This window comes from Antennarius striatus, chromosome 7 (assembly GCF_040054535.1).
Source record: "Antennarius striatus isolate MH-2024 chromosome 7, ASM4005453v1, whole genome shotgun sequence".
Taxonomy (NCBI): Eukaryota; Metazoa; Chordata; class Actinopteri; order Lophiiformes; family Antennariidae; genus Antennarius; species Antennarius striatus.
In genome coordinates this window covers 18490466-18515000 of record NC_090782.1, presented here as the reverse complement: position 1 = coordinate 18515000, position 24535 = coordinate 18490466, and the positions used below count along the sequence as shown (strand labels likewise).

The following is a 24535-nucleotide window of genomic DNA, read 5'->3' as shown; positions in this document are numbered from 1 at the left end:
ACCATCTGGAACCTGTCTAGTAAACTAACTACTTAAAGAACACAAAACTAGAAGTGAAGCTGAGACTTAATGGAACAGGACATCCGACAGTATTTGTGTTGGACACATACCATTGTCAGTCTAATGATAGCATTTGAGGTAAAGTCAGAGGAGCAATGTTATTATTCATCTTCTGAGGTTAATGAAAGTTCCCATTTTCACGACAACCCATCTGATAGTTGTGCTGATATTCTAAAAGCGATCCGACACTTTTAATAAGTTATTTCCGTCTATAAACCAACATGCTGGATTCACTCCCATGCTAACACTGCTAGCATGGCTATATAATGATCCACGATGTTTGATATTTAGATTCAAATATAAAAAGACATTTCTATAAAAGAAAAAAAAAAAAATTCTACTTACTTCCCCTGGTAGCCGTAGTAACCTGCCAGTTGTTTTTTGTACTGTTCATGCGAGCAGAACTGGATGGCCGCGTAGGGCATGACCCTCACCATGGTGGCAGAGTTGCCCCTCCACAGGCTGAGCAGCCCGTCCTTCATGTAGCTGCAGTAGAGGAGTCTGAAGGCCTCCTGGAGTGGGAACATGTGTTGGGTTAGAGCGCAAAAGAGATGCCCTTCATCAGTTATCAATACCCCCTGTGATGTGACACTTTTGTCTAATAGGAATATGCTTTGTGAGAAACTTCGTCTACATAAACAACACTGCGTTCCAAATGAAACTTTCAAATCAAGGACTGTAACTCAAGCCAAAAATAATGTGGGATGTAAATTTAACTCTTTCAACAACAGACAGACAATAAACCTGCCCCCCCCCCCAAAAAAACCCTTTCTTCTGTTTGAAAATAGCTTTTGCAAAATCTGAATTATGGACCGTAACACATTCATAAGTCTTTAATGGATTTACAAAAGCGTTCGGTTCAGTGACACACACACACACACACACACACACACACACACACACACACACACACACACACACACACAGAACCTATTATGCAATATTACGACTGCAGAGTCCAAACAAATACTCAACAGAACACCAACTAGTGTGCTATTTTTTGATTTTTGCTTTACATATGTTGAATCATTATCAGATTCAACATATGTAAATTTTGAATCATTCCCCATTTTAAATACATGCCTAAAACTATTTGTCTGGATTGAATAGTTCCACCATTACACCATACATATGTATTTAATTGAAGGAAAGCAATAGAGTTACTAAAGAAGAGGTAACCAAGTGTTTTTTATTTATTTCTTGTCAGTGACTCCTTCTCACCATTAACACAATATGCCTGATTTGCTGCGCGGTGGGGAACCTGGACTCACCTTAGCAGAGAATCTCTTTGAGGACACTGCAGAACAACAAGAGACACAGAGAGCGTCAGACTTTAACTACACACTCTTTCATGTAGGCTAAACATGTACTAAGAGGATTAGCCAAGGGTTTAAATGGTTTGTCTGGTGCAAACAGTATTTTCTGTGGAGTGTAACACACAACATAGTTTAGGCTGCATACTGCTATAGACAAAGTAGTGTACTGTCTCTAGGTTCTATATTTAGCAGGGAGAGTTATTCTTGCCTTGGAAAATGATCTTGGTCCGATCCAGTGGTGCAATAACTGTCTTAGCTATAGCTCCAGCAAGCGCTCCACACAGCAGAGAGTCCAGCGTGGTCCCGTTGGACCTCAAGTCCTGCTTGAACACACACACACACACACACACACACACACACACACACACACACACACACACACACACACACACACACACACACACACACACACACGTATAAAGTATATTACCCCACGAGGTGTTTAGTCAAGTTACACATGTGCAAACTGACCCTTATAATATCTTCATGACCTTACCCTGGATTACTTTTTAACCTGTGCACAAGGAAGTAACTGTATGTCTCTAAATTAGTAAAAATATATATCATATCAGAAACAACATAAATACACTTATCTATGCTCAGAAACATGACCATAGTAAAAACAGAGAAATCCATTCGTGGGTTAGAGTCTGTGTGATAATGATGACATACCCTACAGAGATAAAGTTGAACAGTGTGTGTACGTGTGTGTATCCATTTACATTCATTCAAATGGAAGGGACATCTGAGCACAACAAGCAATCTCTCTGAATGATAAGAAGACCATCTGATATGTTTAACAAACATGTTTCACAATTCAAATGTGAGAAGGGAACATGTGTCAAAACAATAGTGAGTTGTACCTCTTTTAGTTAAAAATGACCATTAACAGTTTTAAAAATTATTTTTCTGAAGTGGGAATGCACAATAAACATTTATCCTTTTCTAGTTTTTACTTAAGCAGCTTTAATGCACAACTTTTTCTTGGTGTTGTGATAATGACCTTAATACTTGTTCTACTTCTGTTGCCAACATGCAGATAAAAATTATATTAATTTCAATAAAAAGAAAATCTGACAGACCTTTTCCCTGAGATCACACAGAAACCATCTGACATGTTATGTCTTATTCAAAGTCACCTAACACACTGCTTTGTAAACTAATTTTGGACTGACATTTAAAAGAAATGTTCTGGGTCAAACATGTCTTTCAAAGTATGCAGAGTGCAGAGAAATTATTTCACAATCACTCCCCTACTGTAACCGAATGCCTCTTAACTAGTCTCTCCCCCTGTTTATTCTAAGACATGCCCAGTTATTCTGCAGGCATGGAACACACGCGTGCCCCTTGTGCCACAGGGTGAGTGTTCCTGACACGTCCAGTGTCTCCCTGGAAAAACAACCAGACTCTTAACACACAGATCTGTTTAATATCTCTATTGATATTAATTTTCATATGGGGCTCATATTTTACAAGTGTACAAAATCTGTACCGTAACGCCACAAAGACAGCAAGAACGCAGCTGAATAACGACAAAACTGCAATATTTTTATGTCATGGTGACAGCTTGTTGGGCTGCATGATTTTCAAGAATCCTCAGTCCTCAGTCTCAAAAAGTTCAAATTCCTTGAGATAAAAACAAAACAAAAACACATCCAAACATGAGGAAATACAAACTAACTGACATCTTGCTGCTGTGTTACAGTAAAGTGTGTCACAACAGCAGCCACACATGAGTCATCTGGTCTGTTAAATCTGACTGTTGGCAGCAGAAATAATGTCAGATACATCAAGAGATATCCCCCTCCTGATGTGTCTTACATTATTTCACAGTCACACCAGAAGAACATGTTATTTAAATAACTTGTTCTTCTGGTGTGACTGTGAATTATATTCCACTCACAGATCTCAATGTGCAACAACACTGGTGAAATGCACTAGTGTTCTGCATGTCGATTGAGACGTGGGAGTCCTCACCTTTGCTTGGCCGGAGGGAGGCAGAGCCAGCACGGTGGCCTGAGCCACGGGCAGACGGCTCTGACGGTCGTCCACGCGATGGGCCATGCGTCCCCTTTACAGATCACCAAATCCGTCAGGACACGCAGTCATTCATCCAGGAAAGCCCACTGCAATTTCGTGCATATATTTTACAAAATGCAACAACAACATAAAAAAAAAAAAAAAGTGCGATTAGAAAATAAAAATACGTTTTGTTTACCAAAACAACAGCCCGACGCGTCGCAATGCTTCACTATCTCACAACTCGAGTGCGTGATCCCACGCATGCCCACGTACCGCACAGCCAGATCGGTAAACAGAGTCTTACATTACAAAGGCGGTCCAATCCGCCGTGACTTTCATGCACATAATCGTTCAACATTTATCAAACATCAATAAGGTCCACATGTCAATTTCCAAATAGGAATGCGTGCAGATAAAAACTTGAAAAACCACGCATAAAAATGCCCTAAATAAACAAATCGAATCATATTCAGCGTTGCACAAATAACAACAATGTGAGTTGCTATTTGTTACAAAATGAATGTCTCGTCACTAAAAGCTGCGTTTCGTTACCTTGGTTTATGATTAAAACACCCAGTGTGCACAAGTCTTCGATGTATTATCAGTCACTTGTCTGTTCTTGCACATTTTTCTTGTTTGCTCGCTAAAACTGGTCACCACAGTAAAGCACGTCTCGTCACGTTGTTGATTTGGAAAGGTTGCGGAAAACACGCGTAAAGCTGTGGCAGAGTGGGTCGTCTAATTATGGACGACGCCTACGAGGAGATTCTCATGCAAGCCTGATCCACGCGGAGGATTGTTTGGGCTTTTCAAGGTCTTGAAAATCTGGGACAGCACGTTCCACTATTTTGGACTACAACTCCCATCGACGTATCCAATCAGAGAACGATCGAATCCTACTCTGACAAACAAAATCCCGCCTTTCTTTGCCTCCGATTGGATTTACATGACGATGACGTCTCTATGCGTGCTTTCGCATACAGCGTTTAAAGAACTGATGTGTGCAAAGACCTCTGCCAGTGCAAACGGAGGCGGAGTGGGGCGGGTCGTGGTGCTGCCCAAGTAGGAGCAGCTCATTTGCGTCCATGTATTTTGGATGTAACCTCGCGATGTTTACTATAACATTGGGTTGCCAAGTCTGAAGGAGCGTTTCAGTGATTCTTAGCTAGACTCATTATGTACTCAATTTAAGTTTAGAGCAATCTTGACATCAGCCATAATAAATAAGACAATGACTTAAGCAAATTGATTAGAAAATACTGAAACTATTAATTTAAAAATGCATTTTTTAAGTGTCTTACCCTAACCCTAATCTTTTAGTTTTTAGCTCCACTGATTCCTCTTTGGGGGCCCTCCACACCGGGAGTTGTGTCTGGTCTGCCCACGGGGGCGTCGCCCTGGGGATCCCTCGGGCCCGGGGACCTGGGGCGGCTCTGCAGTTGGTGTGGTGTCTGTCCTGGTCTGTCGGGGTTGAGGGGGGTCTCTGTGGCGGTGCTTCCTGTGGCTGAGGACTGTGGTGCCTCTCGGTGTGGATGGCCCCCCCCATGGGTGGCTTCTCCTCACCTGGATCCTCAGTGCCAAGCCATATTAACAGTCTGCTTACTGTGTGTGTGTGTGTGTGTGTGTGTGTGTGTGTGTGTGTGTGTGTGTGTGTGTGTGTGTGTGTGTGTGTGTGTGTGTGTGTGTGTGTGTGTGTGTGTGTGTGTGTGTGTGTGTGTGTGAGAATGGGGGCGAGGGGGCTATATGTGTCACTTTTTTAATGTTGTATGTTTCATTATTTTATCACGTTTTATCTTGTGAAGCACTTTGAGTTTCATTTTTTTTATGTATGAGAAGCACTTTTGTGCTTCATCTAATGTAAAATCGCAAAATGTTTGAATGTGATTAAAGTGTTTTTGCAAAAAAAAAAAAATCTTCTTCTTCTTGAATGTACAAATAAAATTTGTCGCTGAAACATAAAATAGTTTGTTAAAGGCAAAATAATTTGAGCATCCACAATTTTCCAAATTTACTACAGGATTTGTGGAAAGAAGTCAATTTGCAGTCTTTTTCTTAAATGTCAATACATTTTATATTAAAACATTCCAACAGTTAAATACTATATTAATTAAATTAGTTAAATACTATATTAATACTATATTAAAACGCGTGACTAATGTTCATAATTATCTTTTTTGGCAAAGACTGACAGAGTGGGGCTTCAGACGCTTGTTTTGGATGTTGAATGTTGGATTGTTGTTACCCAACCTGGCAACACATCGGTCTGCCCACAGCGCTGAAAAACTTGTTGTCGTCGGGCAAAATGGCGTCAAACGTAGAGGCCCCGGAGCGCTGGTATCTCGCCCTTTTAGGCTTTGCGGAACATTTCCGAACCTCCAGTCCACCGAAAATTCGCCTGTGTGTGCACTGTCTACAGGCAGTATTTCAGTTTAAGCCACCACAGAGAATCGAGGCTCGGACACATCTTCAGCTGGGCTCGGTTCTCTACCACCACACCAAGAACAGTGAGCTGGCCCGCAACCACCTGGAGAAAGCGGTGAGGGACGCTCGATGTAGGAAAGAACGGGGATGCAGTGGAGAAGGGGAAGGATGTAGGCCATAGGCTGCGAAAATAGCGTATGGCGACGCTACTTAAATTATACCGGTTATACGGGAAGAATGCATTTTCAAATAAGATGGAAGTATTTGATTTGTTGTCATTTTGTTGAGTTTTCACGCCGCGTCGGTGACTTTCGTTGTTTCTCTGGCGCTAGCTAGCCAGATAAACCGCTGTATGGTTTTATGTTGGTTGATTAAAATGTCACACACAGCAACGCCGCTAACATTTAGCATCTGTCTTTCGCAGTGGTATATTTCTCAACAAGTTCCACAATTTGAAGATGTCAAATTTGAAGCCGCTAGTATTTTGTCAGAGCTCTTCTGCCAACAGGTAAGCTCCTCACCTTTGGTTTGGCTTTGGATATTATTGAGAATGAAAGTGATATTATTTGCATTCAGTAATCAATCATTATGAAATTGAATTCATTAGATTTGGTATTTTTTGTGTGTGTGTGTACGAATATCCAAAATATACTGCGCGTTTTATTATGAATTATTTTATTTTATTTTATTTTTTAGAATTTGGTGGACTCTGCAAAACCTCTACTGCGTAAAGCCATCCAGATTTCACAACAAACACCTTACTGGCACTGCAGGCTGTTGTTCCAGTTGGCGGTATGTATTATTAAAGTGTGATGGTATGAAAATTGACCCTATGAGGTTGATATTGTTTCATAGGCCATTTTCTTTTGCTGAGCCAACAGTGTTACAGTTAAAATGGGAAGGAATTAGACAACCTCATTTAAATCACGTTTTTTAGTTTGACTGCTTTTTGAGCTTTAATGCAAGGTTCCAGATTTTGAATCCCTAGCAGTCAGGAGGACTTTTCTTGGCTTTTTCAGCAACTTCATACTCTTGAGAAAGACTTGGTGTCAGCATGTGATCTGCTGGGTGTTGGAGCAGAGTATGCCCGAGTGGTCGGGTCAGAATATACAAGGTAAATAACACCTAATCCTCTGTTGGTTGCACATTATTTTCGCATTCTGTTTAGATTCTGAAATGTCATAATTTTGCACTCTTGGAAATTATTTTACCATCAGTTTTTATGTATAAAATCTTTTTCTGTCCTAAGGGTTGTTTAAAACCAAATAGTGGACTAGGAAACTCTTGACTGTAAATCTGTTTTGCTCAGGTTTCCTAATACAGCAATCCCTCGCGCATTCGTGCATGAACACACGCCACTTCACCCCTTTGTAGATTTTTAGTAGGTAGTTACGTGATACTGTACGCGCATTCTGAAGGCATTCTGAAGTGCGCTATGTTCCGTGAGTTTCAGAACGCAGAGCACTTCCGTGAGACACAAAAGTACTTTAAATAGTCGAAAAGAGTGTGGGAAAAGGTAATACAGATAGGTGGTTTAATATCAGTATGGGGAGGGTTCATAAACGTTTAAATTACCGTGAATAATAAGATAAATAGTTTGTCGCTATATTGCAGAACTCGTTATTCGTGTGTGGTTTCTGGAATACATTAACCACGAGTAACGAGGCGCACTGTATACCTAGACAGAAGGAACAAATATCAGTAAGCAGGATCAATTCCTTATGTTTATATATCCTAAATCTAAGTTCTGTTGAACTATATTTTTCTTGCAACATCAAATCTTTTTTTGGGGTCTGTCTAATGAAGTAATATACAGTAAATTAGATATAAAACATTACAACTGCTGCTGTTATGATGAAATAATGATTTCTGAGATGTTCATGTTCAAGAGCATGGTAGTCTTGTGAAAACACACTCATCCTGATAGCTACATTATTCCAGTTAATCATACTTGATTTCTTCTCTTTTCAGGGCATTGTTTCTCCTCAGCAAAGGAATGGTGAGCCATCGTTTCTGGTTGAGTTTGTTGTGTGCACTGCTACTACATTATCATGACTTTTTTGCTTCTTTTTTTTCTTGATGAATAATTAATTAGTAATGTAGTAGTACAGTATTTTCCGGACTATAAGGCGCACCTAAAAGCATAAAATTTTCTCATAAACCCGTAGTGCGCCTTATAATCCGCTGCGCCTTGTATATGGATTAATATTCATATTAATATTGGTTAAAAACATGATCGCTGAAAAAATTATAAAACAAATGATTAAGGGTGCGCCTTATAGTGCGGAAAATACTGTAGTTGTTTTGCCATATTGTAATTATGCTGTTTTCTGTGTCTTTTTTCACAGTTATTGCTAATGGAGAGGAAACTTGGGGAGGTGCATCCTTTGCTCACATTGTGTGGAACTATAGTGGAAAATTGGCAGGGTAACCCCATCCAGAAAGAGTCCCTGAGGGTCTTCTTCCTAGTTCTTCAGGTCACACACTACCTTGATGCTGGACAGGTAGGAAAACAGAATGACATTTGGATTAAATCACACAAAGGAGCTTTATTGTCATTGCTTATGAACACAGAGACAATTAATTGTATAGAAATATTTAGATTAGGAACAATAAAGCTGCTGTAATATCTGGTTATTCAGACTATATTACACCATGTTCTTGCAGGTGAAGAGTGTCAAGCCGTGCTTGAAGCAGCTACAGCAGTGCATTCAGACCATTTCCACACTCCATGATGATGAAATACTGCCTAGCAACCCAGCTGACCTCTTCCACTGGCTGCCCAAGGAACACATGTGTGTCCTTGTCTATTTGGTAATGACAATTTTATATGTGTGTATTTTTTTTGCTACATAAAATTTTCTTAATTTTATAATAACTGCAAAGAACATCAATGCTGTCATTGCAAGTTTTTTTTTCCACTGCACTGCGATGAGTATGATATATCTCTACATGTTGAAATCGAATTTTCTTGTCAAATAAATGCAGACACTCCTGTGCTTATGTTCATTCGTTTTACGTTTTTTAGATTTTACGTTTGAACTGACTGTAAAATAATTTTGTAAAAAAAGAATTTGTGAGTGAATTTTTGATTTTAGTGCGTCTCCATAGTACGAGACGTTCAAACGATCTTACGTTTGCCATTGTTTACATGGCACAAACGACAGACTGAATGTGACTTGCCTCTTCCCAGTTCATCGCGTGTTACCCTTGTGTTAAGACTTTGTGTTTTTTTAAAATTAATGTTATCATTTTACAATATTATGTTTATAATTAATGATTTAGGGGTGTTTTATAAGACACAGTAATAGAATGTATGGGTGTACATACAGTATGAACAGCCACACGTTACTGGAACGTACAGTAACAACGTATGTTCATTTTCAAATTACGTTCGGCCATTCGGCACGTAACTAAAACGGTAGTTGAGGAGCGTCTGTACTGTATGTTGGCCATTGTTCTTTAGTGTAGTCAGTTACTTCCCATTGAACAGGAACCAAGTCAGAAAAAGACTCAGTTGGCCTGTAACCTTTGTGTGACAGTGCAGTTGTAGACAAGCTTATACTGATGCAACAGTTAATTTTGATTTCACAAAGGTTTTCTTTTCATTTAACATGCACAATATGGGGACAGCAAGTTCACAGTTTTTAATTTGTAGTCTTTCCCTGTATTTTACAGGTAACAGTTATGCACTCCATGCAAGCAGGCTATTTGGAGAAAGCCCAGAAATACACAGACAAGGCGCTAATGCAACTGGAGAAACTAAAAAGTAAGTTGCACAGTTATGTTAAAAAAAAAAGTGTTAAATCACAAATTATGCTATTTTTTGGGACTATTAAAAGGTTCTAGCACCACTTCTTTGTGTACACTTTCTGGTTTTGATGTATATGTTTCAGTGTTGGACTGCAGCCCCATCCTCTCTACCTTTCAAGTCATTTTACTGGAGCACATCATCATGTGTAGACTTGTTACAGGCCACAAGGCCACTGCGTTACAAGAGGTAAACTGTTTCTAAGTCCTTAAATTTCTTGAGCTCTGTACTACTTAGGTGACAAAATAACCTTCAAAGTCCAGTAGGTTATCTAACCCCATTTTGTATCATTTCAGAAATCATATTTCATGTTTTTAACTCTGCTCTACACTTTCAGATTTCTCAGGTGTGTCAGCTTTGCCAACAGTCACCCAGACTATTCACCAACCACGCTGCTCAGCTTCACACACTACTAGTGAGTATATCCAAGTAAATAATGTGTGTGCCTGAGAGGATTCAGGATTACTGCTCCAATCCAAAGACAGTTTCAGAACATAGCCACAAATTTAGGTCAAGTTAATGGCGGTGTGTTAGCCCACTGCGCAGTGAAAACAAATCTATTGAGACAAATATTCAGTGGTCAACTCGGAGGATTTTGAAGTTAACAGAAATGGCTCAAAATTTCAATGTCATCCCACATTTCATAATGAAGGACTAATTAAAGTATTTTCTGCACTATAAGGCGCACCTAAAAGCCTATCATTTTCTCATAAACCCGTAGTGCGCCTTATAATCCGATGCGCCTTGTATATGGATTAATATTAATGTTAGTATTGGTTAAAAACAAGATCGCTGAAAAAAAGCCGGCAGTCATGTCGCACTATGTCACCAGGGGCACCCTCAGACAGTATTCAGGCCGTACTACGCCCCCTAACAACGGTAGTCAAGGGGTGTCGCCGAAGTGCCGACTCTCAGTCCTGCTGTTTGACGCAGAGCAGCCTGCTGAGAAGAACACCGGTGACCGGCTACGACGACGTTGGGAATTTTCAACAATTCTATTAATAAAGTTTGACCGACTGACTGATCTCAGTATTTCCTAACTACTTGGCGTCGGAAATAACCCACTTTAAACTTAATTGGTCTTAAAAATGCCATTGTGCTGTCATCTGGAATCTAGTTACGGTCCGTTCTATTAATCTGTGGAAACACACGGAGAAACTGGCATAAAGGCGATTGAAAGACCCTCAAAGCTGAACTTCCAGCCTTTTCTGAAATATCAAGAGCAGAGTCACTGCTAGACAACGGTACCTGGTGTGCTGCACTGATTTACAAATGTAGTTGATAGCTCTGGGCGGGCGGCGGAGGGGCGCATTTAGGTTTGTGTATTCTGTCTGGAGCGACGTGCTGTGAGATTCAGGGCGGTGAGACACCGAAGTTAAAGTCAGTTCTAGGAGTAAATTAGCGTCGCATTTGCCAGTAATTTAGCAGCCTGACATTAAAAACTGGTTAAAAATTGTTTAGATAGCAAAACGCTGCACCTCACCTCCGTTCGGACTACCCATCGATCGAAACAATATTTAATAAACGAAGACGAACGCCGCTGCTTCAAAGTTCAGATCAGGAAATAATCCGCCCTGTTCGAACTCGACAGACTCGTAATGAATTCAACCAGTTTTAATGTCAGGTTTTTTAATATGCGTGTTGACTTCTTTCTAAGGCACCGTCCTTAGAAACTTTTTAAAAACACATCGAAAACGATTCGCGTCCACACGACAGCATTTTTAAAAAAATCTCTGTCCACACGTAAACGCACCAGTGCGTTTTCAAAGACGGCTATAAGCATGCCAAACCATGTGGTGGCAGTATTGAGTCAAATTTTATCCAATAGGAATCCTCCATGTTTTGTTGTCATGACACACGGGCCCATAAATATGACGTCACATCGGTTTTCATCGCAGGCAAGACGTCAGCATTTTTAAAAAGCCCCGGGGATACGCCGTCCACACGACAACGCAGACCCATCGTTTTTAAAAAAATCCACCTCGGCCAACGTTTTTAAAAAGTTGCGTTTTTGTTCCAGATATCTGCGTTGTCGTGTGGATGGAAGGCGTAAACGCAACATAAAAGTTGCGTTTTTAAAAAATCCGTTATCGTGTGGAGGGGGCCTAAGATGGCAACATGATCAAGTGATCAGGTTTCCTTAATGACGCTCAGAATGGCTTATTGACACAACAATAGCCTTTCACAGCTGACTAAAGGTACTCAGTCATGAATGCTGTAGCTAGTGGACGGATAGCGCAACTACATCCACTGGTTTTTTTAAATCTATTTTAATATTTTTTATTATATGCCCCTTATAATCCGGTGCGCCTTATATATGAAATAAATTATAAAATAAACAATTCATTAAAGGTGCGCCTTATAATCCAGTGCGCCTTATAGTGCAGAAAATACTGTATTAGAAATTACATGTTATATAATTATAAAAGGGGATGCAAGTAATACAAAATTTTTAAATTACCAAGTAATCTTTGTTCAGATTAATCAAGCATGAAATATATAAATTTATTGTTTGGAAATATATATACACTGTATATCATTGTGGCTTGTTCTGCTGACAATCTGACGTCTGCATTGCTCAATCTGTTCCTGTTGCTTCTCAGGGTCTGTATTGTATTTCTGTGAACTGTATGGATAATGCAGAGGCTCAGTTTACCACAGCCTTGCGGGTGAGTTCAGTGATTTTAGTGCCTCTTCTCAAATCCTATTACCACTATCATTTCTTTTGTCCTTTTTGCTTCTGCTTGTCTCTCTAACATGTCTGTCTAATTGTGTCTCAGCTCACCACACACCAGGAACTGTGGACTTACATCGTGACCAACTTGGCCAGTGTCTATATAAGGGAAGGAAACCGACACCAGGAGGTTAGTTGATTAATAAAAAGCATTTATTTAAATCATCATAGAGTAATCAAAAGAATAATCTCCAAAAGTACTAGTAGTAGCTGGTCAATTTACACAATCTACTTTTTTTGGATATCATCTTTGTCTTTTGCATGTTACTTTGCTTTAGAGCACAATCAGTTTCTTAGCTTTTTAAGCAGTTTATCTCAGACATAGTGGTATTTGTGTATAACTGAACCAGAGAGTGCAAGAAATTGCAACATGACAAATAACATGATAGCTTATTAGAAATTGGGGTTGCCATTACGCAGTTTGTCCACCAGAGATCACTAACAGGGTACTGGTAGAGCTCTGTTTAATAATACTGTATTTCACTAAGTGCTGTGCATTGATAATAACATTTAAGTGATCCTTATCTTCTTCTAAGAAAACACTCAGTTGTTTGACTTAACCTCAGAAAACCATCACTTCTTTTGGAATATAAGAAAAATAAGTACTATTATTGAGTGTGCAAAGGTTTTCATAAAAGAAAGGGGTTCTCGCTGAGATGAGTTTTCCACTCATCTCAGCGAGAACCCCTATTCAGATTCACTTAACCTTAAGGCATCTGGAGCCGCAGAAGCATGAGAGAACCTAACCGTTATAGTTCCTGCTTTTACACAAGTGAAACGTAACAGGAGATTCATCTGTGTCATGATATCACTGCTGTACTTTTTGGTTTAGTTAAGGACTTGTTTGTAGTGACCATTTTCATTTATATCTGTTCTATATCTATTTGGCCCAATTGAAAATATGAACACCAAAATGAAGAGAATCTCCTATACAAGCAAATAGAAATCCATGTGAAACAACTGACTTTCCAAAACCCACATTACTGGGACAATAACTGGCTCAACCAAACTGGTACAAGAAATTGTACCAGTTTGTTTGTAAAGTTAATGTCTATTTTAACTGATTTAGTCATTTCTGGTTTTATAAATGACTCATCTGTGTAATGTCTTTTAAGTGTATGGGTCAGTGCTGATGATCTGATTGACAGTGTGTAAATGGTCAAGGAATGCTTCAGCAACAGTTATAAAAGAAGAAACGCTGCCAAATTTCAACCAAACAAGAAATTATTGCCATTTTACAGTTTATATGATCATACTGCCCAACCCTACCAACGGTTGCCCTTTTAATTTATTTTCTTTTTAAATATCCTCCTCAGCTATACAGCCTCCTAGAGAGAATAAACCCAGACCATAACTTCCCTGTAAGGTAAGAAAAAATAACATAGGAACAAACATGAAAGGATTACGTCTTATCAGATGTTTTTCAGGTTATTAAATGTATTCATTTTTTAATTTATTTAGCTCCCATTGCCTCCGTGCTGCAGCCTTCTACATTAGGGGACTCCTGTCTTTCTTTCAAGGACGCTACAACGAGGCCAAGTATTATAACCTCTAATAGTTTCATTTAAGCACATCCCGAAATGCATGTTTGACATCTGACTTTGATGTATACGTTTCAGTGTTGGACTGCAGCCAATATGTGTATGTAATGTGTTACAGACGTTTCTTAAGAGAAACACTGAAGATGTCTAATGCTGAGGATCTGAACAGACTGACTGCCTGCTCTTTGGTTCTGCTGGGCCACATCTTCTATGTACTGGGCAACCACAGAGTAAGACTTAAAATGCATGAGTAATTTTCTTTTATTAGCTGATTACACTATTTGACTTTGAATTGTGTGTTAGATTAAATAGGTCACCAGAACAGAACATTTTGTCCAATTTTTTAAACTGAACTAAGATAACAAGAGAATGTACGCACTCTCCTTGGTCACCCCCTTGATGTGCCCTGAGCAGCCAGGGATTCATTTATAGAGGTGTTGATACATTTTACACAAATTGAGAACTGAAAATAAGATCATTTATTAAATAGGACACAAAATATTTCTCTTAGAATAAATCACAATGAGATTAGCCACATTTTTTCTTTTCCAGACCTTGAATTCATAGTTGGAAGGTCTTAAAATGACACTTGCATGGTGTTGAGCCTCAGCAGTTGAAGGGAGGAAGCATGTTGGCATGGATAAAATTGGTTGGTTCACACTCTTTCAAGAATGTTTCACAGAGGGAGGTAAACTACAGGCAAATGAGCCCTAGCACACTTGTGCCTACCTTGATGATAAACCAAAAACTTCAGTAAAGCCAACAGGCACAGGTCCAACATCAGTAGACAGAGAACCAATATGATACTACAAGAATGTTTCCAAATACTGAAAAATAACTCTCATATGCTAAATACAGTCTTTTTTTTCTGCTGCTAAGACTATGAATGACTCGTCCTTCTAACCAGTACCTGTTACTTAGGAAAAACAAACTAACATTTTGTGCTTGCAAATGATCCGAGGTACATAATGGCAGTGATGCTTCATCTGACATCCTGTGTTGTCAGAGCATTAATACCATTCAAAAGTCCTTAATGACTGCAATTCTACCTAAATGAGATTGTCCTGTGATGTTTTGCCTTTTTCTCCTTTAAGGAAAGCAACAATATGGTTGTACCTGCTATGCAGCTGGCCAGCAAGATCCCTGACATGTCAGTTCAGCTTTGGTCTTCGGCTCTGTTGAAAGGTACACAGGACATTTTTGCTTATTCTGGTAAAAATAGAGCTTTTCTTAGACTTGATGTTGTGCTTGCAGACCTGAATAAGGCCCTTGGGAACACTATGGATGCTCATGAAGCAGCCCAGATGCACCAGAACTTCTCCCAGCAGCTGCTACAGGACCACATTGCTGCCTGCAGCCTTCCTGAGCATAACCTCATCAGTGTATGTGGAACAGATTAGCGTGGTTTCAAATAAGTGTCTTTACATGTCTTCAACGCTTTTCACTCTTGTTCCTTACGGGATTTATTTATTAACATTCATTCACTGTTGTGTCTCTTTTTGTTTAGAATGATGTTTTTCAGCCGAGATAACTATTTTCCTTGTTTTTTGTTTTTGTCAGTGGACTGATGGCCCTCCTCCTGTCCAGATCCAAGCCCAGAACGGCCCAACCACTAGCCTCGCAAGCCTGCTATGAATCTGACTTGCATATGATGACAGCTGGTACATTATCATTCAATGGATTGATGTTTAACAACCTGTTATCTGACCACTGTAGCTGAGTTTTTAGAGGACTATTTGCTTCTCATAATTCCTTCCTGGTTGTCTGCTATCGGATCTAAACCATTGCAACTATACCACGTGTATTTTTACACTTTGATAACTAGGAGAGTTACAGGGCTAGACTGTTGATTACAAGTACAAGTACTGACATAAAAGGGCTTCTCTGTCTAGATGTAGAGAAGCCTCTACGTTCACCTGGTTTCTTTTCCATTTTTTGGAAAAACAAGACAGCAGGTAGGAGGGCAGTAAAGAAATGTAGAGGAAATTAATTTATTCATGATATTTTTGTAACTGTATATATTTTACATCTTGCCTTTTTTGTACAAACCTTTTTTTTCATGCTTGGAAGTTACTGATGTAGATTACCTGTTCACTATTTTGCAATCTGGGTTGTTAAAAGTAAATTCTTGTTCGATGATTCGATAAAAACCCACATAAGGAAGAGTAGAAACCTCTTGTAATATATTTTCACATAGTTATCAGTTGAAACACAATTCAAATTGACAGCATACTTTGTATTGGGAGACATGCACATACCACAGTGTGCAGCTACTCTATGGACCAGGGTATGCCTTTAAGTTTATTCATAAGCAATTTTGAAATACTTATGTATTTTATTATTTGGTGTCTTTGAGGAAAATCACATACCTTTTAAAGCAACACATTAAACTGATGTATTTTTCTGTTGAATTAATTTTTACAAATTGTTGGCTTGTTGAGGTTACACTAATCTCCATAATTAAATTTATTTTGGTAATATTTTAATTTCTATTGCTAGTTCAACTAAATGGTTTCTTTGCAGTATGTTTGTATAGACTTGCCACTCATTGAACCTTTATTGTACAGTGACATTTTATAAAGTCAATATAGTAAAGTGTGATATGTATTTTTAGCTATCCTGTGTAGAAATTTCAATGCTTTGGTATTTAAGGTACTCTTTATGGACACAGTTTAAGTGTGAGTACTAGCCATATTATATCCAATGCCTATGTTTTTAATGCTTTCATTGTCATCGATAATTTTCCAATAAAAATACAATTGAAATTTTGTAATTCACTGATCTGTCTGTACTGACTTTTTAAAAATTATTGTAAGCGGCTTAAGTGCCTATAGATTCAGACACATAATTGCCTAAGTGAATGTAGTAACTGTCACTCAAAGTGTTGATGTGGCAAACACCACAAAACAACCAGGAATAAGGCTAGTAATTTACTGGTGACTGCAGGAGTCAGTGGTAAGCCTTTTTCAAAGTAGCCTTTAGGTGGTGCCAAACTTTTCAAATGTGTTCATGTGAGGGAAGTTGTGGAACGTTTTTGCTTGTGATTCATCAACATAAAATACGTATAACTCTACATTTTTGGGATGCAGTATATCTGATCCTAGATTTACTAGAAATTAAGTGTTTTTAAAAAAATCCACATTTACTAACCACCAAAACGGTTACATACTGACATTTACTCAAATTGATTAACATGGTCAAATATTGTAGTGTTTTCTTTGTAACCAACTGTTGCCTTTGTAGGGTTGTGTCTATATTATGTGGATATCTTAAAATTGTTTTTGGCAACAGTACTCATGTTGTCCATGCCTAGACTTGCCATATAGAACCAAGACTGTAATCAGGGTTACTTCGTTCTGACAAAATATGTGAATAGTCATTCACATGTTCTCTTGGGTTGACTCCCTGCTGATAGAAAACAAGATGAGGATTTTTATGCTGTCTATGAAAGTGTGATGAACTGTTATATACCCAGCAGCTTTAGCAGAGATACATATGTAACCACTTCCTCCATATTGTAACAAAAAATACGCTGGCTTAAACCTGTACAAGGCCAGTGTCACATTGAAATTCAGTTGTGATTATTAACAAGGCCAGTCTTATCAGGTTTGCAAGTAGCCAGGGAAATAAACATAGGTGTCACTCAGCTCTGAGGAAAACCACTTGAATTTGGAGAGCAGCACTGAGTCACAAGCTCTGACCAGATCAGCGGCTTGGTATGGTCATAGAGTGATCTATTCCAGCTATGCCACATGACACTGCCTTGAGTTTACTTTATGAGCACAGAATGAAGACAACAGTGTACCTCAGAAACAGACAATGGCTCTCAGAATAGTAACTTTAGGAATTGAACCAACATTTGGAACTCCTGTCTCTTGATTCTGCAGGACCTTCTGTGCTCACACAACAGTTGATACTTGTGCTGCAATGTCTACTCTATAAACAGTAGTCTGATTTTCAACTACAATCCTATTCTTCTTGCAGAAGCCAATACAACAATTTAAAGAATTGGTTATACTGTTTAATAGACTGAGGTAATTACATTGAAAATACAGTTTTCATTCGCAATGATTAATTGAATAAAAACCTATTTATTAAAATATTAAGTATGTCATAAAATATAAAATGTGAGCTACAAAAAGTTAAAAAAATGAAGATGAAATTAATTAACTAACTAATATAATGTAACAACTTGTATAATTGTGTGGCTTACTATATGATCAGTGATAACTCATGTGAAAGCACAAATGGATACGTGACCTTTAATGCTTACTAGTTAATGTTTGAGGGTGGACATACAGACAAACAATCAAAAAACAAATAAACAAGCATGCATGCATACATACATACATAAAAGCACAATGCCTAATTATTTTAATTTATGATTTCGTTTTTTGAGCCAGCCTAGCAGATGTAAACAGAAGGTGGGGGGGTTCTGTCACAAGCAACATTCTCAGGTACGCATGTATTTAAAGCTAGTTTAGTCTTGCAAAAGCAAGTTTTGTGTAAATTTTATATTAATTTTGAGTTAATTTATGTAGGACGATTACTAATTATATCACCTTGTTTTTACTCTGTCTATATCGAAGACTATTGCGATTGATGACAATGTATTTACAATTACAACGTGTTGTTCTTTTAGCTCACCAGTAGGAAAGTTTAGTATTTCCGAGGTATTGAGAACGCAGCATGACGCCGCCTGTGGTGGCTCATTACATTATCTAGCAACTGGAGTGGCAGCGGACAGAACAGAGGGGATCCCCGGGATCTTTTCACCGAAGCCAGCTAAATACTCAATCACCAAACACCTGAAAATCGTGGGGGGAACTCAGTGAAGCTCCTCTCAGACTCCGTAAGTTCACGCGTTTCTTTGTCATACCAATTAATCTAATGTTTTTAATTTCAATTAAATTAATGACGACGAAAGGAAGTTTGTCTCTCGGCGTTAGCCAAGCTAACGTAAATTAAGCTAGCTAGCATAGCTTGATCTCAGCTAACACGCAAGGTAACTATTTGTGTGACGCTCCGCTACACGCATACACCTAGCCCACACGGACTGCGGAGAACGAACCGCTTTTAAAGTTGAGGAATATTAAAACTAACTTCACCGGCAACTTGTCTTGGGATGCTCCAGTAGAGACGTAATGTAAGTTACTCATTTATGTACTAACAGTGAAGCTAAATAAATTAAAGTCTTGTATGTAATTGCCATTTTCTCTGTGTAATTAACGCTTAATTGTTAGTGAATAAATTTAGCAACTGTCTGTGTGGAGTGTCCGGGGAGTTAGCGTTAGCAGGCTAGCATAGCTCTTAAGCTAGCCTTTAATTTTAGCAGCTCACTGATGTGTTCGTGTTCGATGTCATTGTCTGGTGTGTATCGCTATTCGGACGCGTACAGACAACCAAGCTAAATATCACAATCACTATTATCATCAATAGAGGTGTATATGTTCCAGTACTCAGAGAGTTTTCTTTGTAATCTCTGTAAACATAAACCGATACAGTTGGTTGTTAGCCCGTTTTAGCCACTGCTTTTGTAGCCGGACAGATGGACAGGTTGTTGTTGGCAAACCAAGTTAACGTTAGCATGAGATAGCTTGTTGTTGTTGATGGGTTAGTTGAAAATAGGTATCTATTCCTTTTGGGCAAAGTTGATTCACTAAAAACCGTTAACATCAAAACTAATATTATGAGTTGTTATCGCAAAGCCGTCTGTTGTTCTTAACCGTGGATGTGTATGATTAGGGGGTTATAAGACAATGATCTCAGAACTTTGTCAGATTAGCTCAGCCGTGAAAAGCCTTTTTATGGAGGCGTAATGGTGGACGGTGGTGCCTCCGTCTGGGTGTGTGTCTGTCCACGACTGGTTTGTAGCCATCACCTGAGCCAGACTAAACGGCAAATTAGTCGCGTAGTTTGTAGCAGACTACGGATGTCTTAGTCACCGTTTAAATTCACCACTTACTATATGAATGAGGAGACTTATATTCAAGTCTAACATCATGCTCTGTAACCATTTCCCGTTGAAGTTAACTATTCGAAGGGATTACTGAGATATTAATTGTTGGATGTTGCTAATGTTAGTAATAAGATTGTTATATTGGTAATAAGACATATATCATAATTGAGAGATTTCATTATGTCTCTTATAGGGCTCAGTGTTAGGTTATTGTTTTTTATGTCCCAAAATACTCTTAGCAAGCTCACTTCTATTAGAATATGTTGGCAGTTCTCACCCTTGGCCATTAATGGTGGACACATGTCACTTTGCATGTCATGATGGACCTTGGATTTAAGATAATAATCCTTTATTGTCCCACAATGGGGAAATTTGTGAGTTTGCCTCTGGAAATGTACCTCTTATGGAAATCTTTCTTAGAGTGATGAAACTGGACAAGCATGGAAAGAGATCCCATCATAATCTGTTGCATCAGGGTTTAAACACATGTGTATGTCACATGGTTAAATGTATCTTGATCAGTAACACCTTTGGTCATTATTTTAATGAGTATTTTATATTGAGCTTTATAAGCAGGTTTCTCTGTAAGGACTTTAATCTCATTGATACATTTTTCAGATGTGATGAGTAACAAGTGCACAGTTCAGTTCTGTTGTTCAGCTGTGCATATGCATGTAATAACCACCAACATTCATTTGATTTAGACTAGAACATTATGGTCAATTTGAACTAAGCTAAAATATACATTTACTTAGTTTCCTCCAGTATCAATAAAGCATACTGTATATGTATCTAATGTGTGAAAATGGAGATGACATCTGTTTCATACAACCTTTAGCAAACACATAATATCATCCATTTACAGAATTAATTTCTTATTCTTACATTTTCCAAAAGAAAAGTTATATATTTACCATACAGAACGGATCACTTCTACAGGGACATTGCGTTATAGTACAGTAATGATCTGTGTTTTTTTATATTTTTTTTATTTTATATATTGATTATAATCCCCGCAGGGAAATTAGTAGCACAGTCTAGTTAGTTCAAATCAAGTCATGCATATATACTGTATATGTGTGTACAGGCCCTAAACACAAACACACATGGGGCCTGTATGCATGCAGAGGAGGTAGAGTGGCAGGCAGCTCCTTTATTGGTGCGCCCCAAATGAGCAGTTTGTAAGGGGGACGGCGCCTTGCTCAGGAGCACCTCAGCAGTGCTCCGGAGATGAGCTGACACCTCCCACTGTCAGCTCACCTCCGGGTGTTCTTTTTTTTTTTTTGGCGGGAGCGGGAATCGAACTGCCGATCTTTGAAGCATTGGACGACCCACTCTACCATGCGCTCTACCACTGAGCCACTGCCGCCCCATGTTGATGACGATGGTGTCAAAAGTGAAAATTGTCATCTTCTTATGTAGTGGTACTTCACTTTGGAGTTTGCGTTGTTACATACTGTTTTCTATGCTTATGTTGTATGGCATTGTTGAATTACGTTTTCCTGTGTTTCAAGAGAGATGTCACTGGAAAAGACTACCCCTGCATTCTAAATGCAGAAAATGCTAGATGCAATCTAACGTTTAAGGATGTTCGATTGATATGTAAGTTCATCATTACGAGTAGGACCTGGTATTTTGACAACTAAGCAGTTCTATATTTGAAATTTGTCAGTTTAAAACTGTCAGGACAGACGCAAGCAATCGTAATAACCACAGGGTTCCACCAAAAGGCCTTGGGCTGTTCTTGAAGCATCAGGAGAGGAATCTTTCAATGTCTGACAATTTCTTGTTTACCCTGTTGGACTTCATATTGACAGGTGCATTGTGAACTGTGTGACCAACTGTCTTATACATTTACTGCTTGATTATTACAGGTTATCACAGGTTATTAATTTTTAAAGTTGGTATTGTTAGAATGATACCATTCTTGAACATGCTGAGTGACTTTCCACTCTCCTCCACTTGAATTTTGCTTATACTCGCTTGTTTGTGACAGAAGCAGCAACAAGCTGCTCTTAGCAGATTGAGATGAACAGGAAGTCAGACAGAGGAATGGCATGGATCATCTTATCAATTTTCATGATTGTGCACTCCATATAGTTTTGATTGTATCACTTCAAACACACTAAAAAGAAATCATCCAACTATGTAGCTTTCATATCTGCAGTGGAAGCTGAAGATATGAAAGCTACATCAAGGAAATAATTGAGGAAAACTGACTAAGTTGGCAAAATTGTTGAGTCAAACAGTAAACATATAATCCTTGTTGTAAGAACTCAAACTAGCATTTATAATTTTGTTAGTCTGAAACCTCCTGATAATTTGAATTGTTATTGCATGAATCTAGAGTGAGCACCAACATAACCAGTAAACTAACTGCATTTACAGATAGACATAATATCATGCTACTGTACAACAAATCAGACTAAAAACATAAGTATATATTTATAAGTACATATTTATAAGCAACTCCTGTTACCCTAATGTGGAAGAAGCGGCTGAAAACAAGACAGCGACATACAGATTGTTCAATACATGTTTCTTAGTTCATTCTTCCACATACCTCAACAGTCAGTAAACCTCGGTTCAGCAAAAAGGCGGCTGATCGTAATCTTTTTTTTAAATTGATCAATGAATTCAATATTGTACAGTCAATGCTCATCACTGCTAATAAAGATATATTACCACCTACCACCATATTCTATGACTTCACTTGCTTTTTATCAGGAACGGAAATTACATCCTAATATACCTTATGATTGATTACTGATTGACAATGTAGCATTCAATAGGCAATCCATCCATCCATTTTTTTGTAGACAAGACAACCCTGTCTTGTCAAAGGCCGCTACTTTGCTTTGTGGGTCACAGGTGTTACTGGAGCTTATCCTGGCTTGCTACGGGCACGAGCCATGTGGACACTCCCGATGCATTGCCAGTGCATGGCAGAGCCACATGAAACACAAACACACACACACAAACACACACACACACACACACACACACGGGGGCAATTTAGGGTGATCAGTTTATCTAAGCTGCAGTTGTCAGATGGAGGTGGGATGAAGCCAGAGAGCCGGAGAGGACATTCAGGGCAAAACAACATCACAAGTTAGTTTTAATCACAATTTTTTTTTGTTTAGCTCATTACTGGGCCATTTTATTAGTTGTCCTGATGTTATTTGTACTTCATGTGCCTCTGTTCTGCACAGCTCTATGTGTATGTGGTCAGACTTAATAATCATGTAAAAATTTAGCTGCAGAATGAAGGTGGATGACACCTCATGCTAGGCTTTTGGCACACCAGTTCTGGAGAGTCTGAAATTTCCAATCCCCATATCTGTTTGTTGAGTCAATTGTTTTTGTCACTGTCTGATTGACATCTGAAGAAAAAGTCTTTGGGTGCATACATGTCATTTTAACTTCCATCATTGTATGAAGAGACCTCAATCGTTTTAAAATAAAATATTTACATGATTATGATCATTTTTCTGATCTTGATATGTTTTCATACCTGCTTTTGTACAGTTAGAATTTCATCAGTATTTTAGATGATGTCAGAATAAGCAACATTGTTTTTCCTTTAAACATTTTTTCTTAATTAAACGTAACCAGGTAAGCCAATTGAGAAACCATTCTCATTTACAATGGTGACCTGGACATATCCCATATTGTAAGACAGCAGGTGCACTCTCACCTTCAGTCACACCTATGGTCAATTTAGAATCTCCAATACACCTATGTTGCATGTTTTTGGTGGTAGGCTTGAGAACCTGGAGAGACCCCACGCAAATGTGGGGAGAACATGCAAACTCCTCTCTGAAAGGTCCTCATTTGGACTTGAACTTGAGACATTCTTGCTGTGAGACTACAGTGCTACCCACTGCACCACCCTGCTGCCCAAGTATAAAAACTAGGTGCAGCTTGAAGCATTGTCTTCCTGTCTCTGGCTCTATCAAAATTTGTACGATTTTTTTTTAACCTGTATAAATTATTTCAAACACTGTGAACAGGAATTTTGATTTATTTGCACTTAAAGTTATCAATTTGTGTAAATACATATGTACAAGGAAATAATTATATTGAAAAGGTGGTAGTGTGTAGTAGTCTGCCAAAAACTTGACATTCACTGTAAAATGATATAGCCCAGTGCAGTGAATAGTCTATTTTAGAAACAGGCGTGAAACTGGTGTTCACACATGCCCACAAACATCTGTCTATTACCAAATGCTGATGTCTGTTCTTTAAGAGGCCTCCTCTAGAATATTAAATTTTATTGTTTTTTTTACTAACCCATTCTTACACTTATGAACATTTTTTGGTATCAAATCTGTAAATTCACAATATATAGTTACTCTGATATGGTACTCAAAATACTATCTTGAAGTTGCTAGGTGCAAGGTCTCTCCACATCTTTTCAAAATGCTAGACAGAATTAAGTAAAATTTAATACATGTGTGTTAAGGGTGAGTTGTGTGTGCTTCTCATTTTTTACCATATATTTTTTTTATTTCATCACCAATGCATCGAGTTAAACCAGTAAATCCAGCTTCTCCTAGGTGTATGGAATCTTCGTCATTTCAAAGCAAATGACTTTTACACTTGATTGAGTGACTCATTATTTGCAACTGGAATTACATTTTTTGCTTTACAAAGAGTAAAGCATGTGCC

The 24535-nt window shown here is 38.5% G+C and overlaps 3 protein-coding genes across 7 annotated transcripts in view; 2 read left to right on the top strand and 1 right to left on the bottom strand.

Moving 5' to 3' along the window:
• LOC137598785 (mitochondrial coenzyme A transporter SLC25A42-like) overlaps positions 1 to 4419 on the bottom strand; it is a 6359-nt gene extending 1940 nt beyond the window's left edge. Inside the window, exons 1-5 of one of the 3 annotated variants that reach the window (XM_068319254.1) lie at positions 3951 to 4419; positions 3354 to 3502; positions 1585 to 1699; positions 1332 to 1357; positions 406 to 572 (exon numbers count right to left, since the gene is read on the bottom strand). In XM_068319254.1, the coding sequence (XP_068175355.1) occupies positions 406 to 572; positions 1332 to 1357; positions 1585 to 1699; positions 3354 to 3440 (395 nt within the window). In that variant the 5' untranslated portion in view covers positions 3441 to 3502; positions 3951 to 4419. Of the gene's footprint in view, positions 1 to 405; positions 573 to 1331; positions 1358 to 1584; positions 1700 to 3353; positions 3503 to 3594; positions 3672 to 3950 lie in introns of those variants that run through there. The other 2 variants (XM_068319257.1, XM_068319256.1) reach the window with 2 other exon arrangements.
• Positions 4420 to 5683: 1264 nt separating this feature from the next.
• LOC137598598 (MAU2 chromatid cohesion factor homolog) lies at positions 5684 to 16664 on the top strand. Its single transcript, XM_068318934.1, has 18 exons — positions 5684 to 5934; positions 6244 to 6327; positions 6516 to 6611; positions 6839 to 6933; positions 7791 to 7818; positions 8168 to 8323; positions 8487 to 8633; positions 9498 to 9588; positions 9716 to 9819; positions 9968 to 10045; positions 12234 to 12299; positions 12411 to 12494; positions 13681 to 13730; positions 13826 to 13903; positions 14024 to 14135; positions 15000 to 15090; positions 15160 to 15287; positions 15466 to 16664. The coding sequence occupies exons 1-18, from the start codon at positions 5701 to 5703 to the stop codon at positions 15538 to 15540; spliced, it is 1797 nt and encodes a 598-aa protein (XP_068175035.1). The 5' UTR covers positions 5684 to 5700; the 3' UTR covers positions 15541 to 16664.
• Positions 16665 to 18607: 1943 nt separating this feature from the next.
• The window catches only part of gatad2ab (GATA zinc finger domain containing 2Ab), a 28160-nt gene continuing 22232 nt past the window's right edge, over positions 18608 to 24535 (top strand). For all 3 annotated transcript variants that reach the window (XM_068318933.1, XM_068318932.1, XM_068318931.1), the window contains exon 1: positions 18608 to 18757. The gene's annotated coding sequence lies outside the window, so the exon portion shown is untranslated. The remainder of the gene's footprint in view (positions 18758 to 24535) is intronic.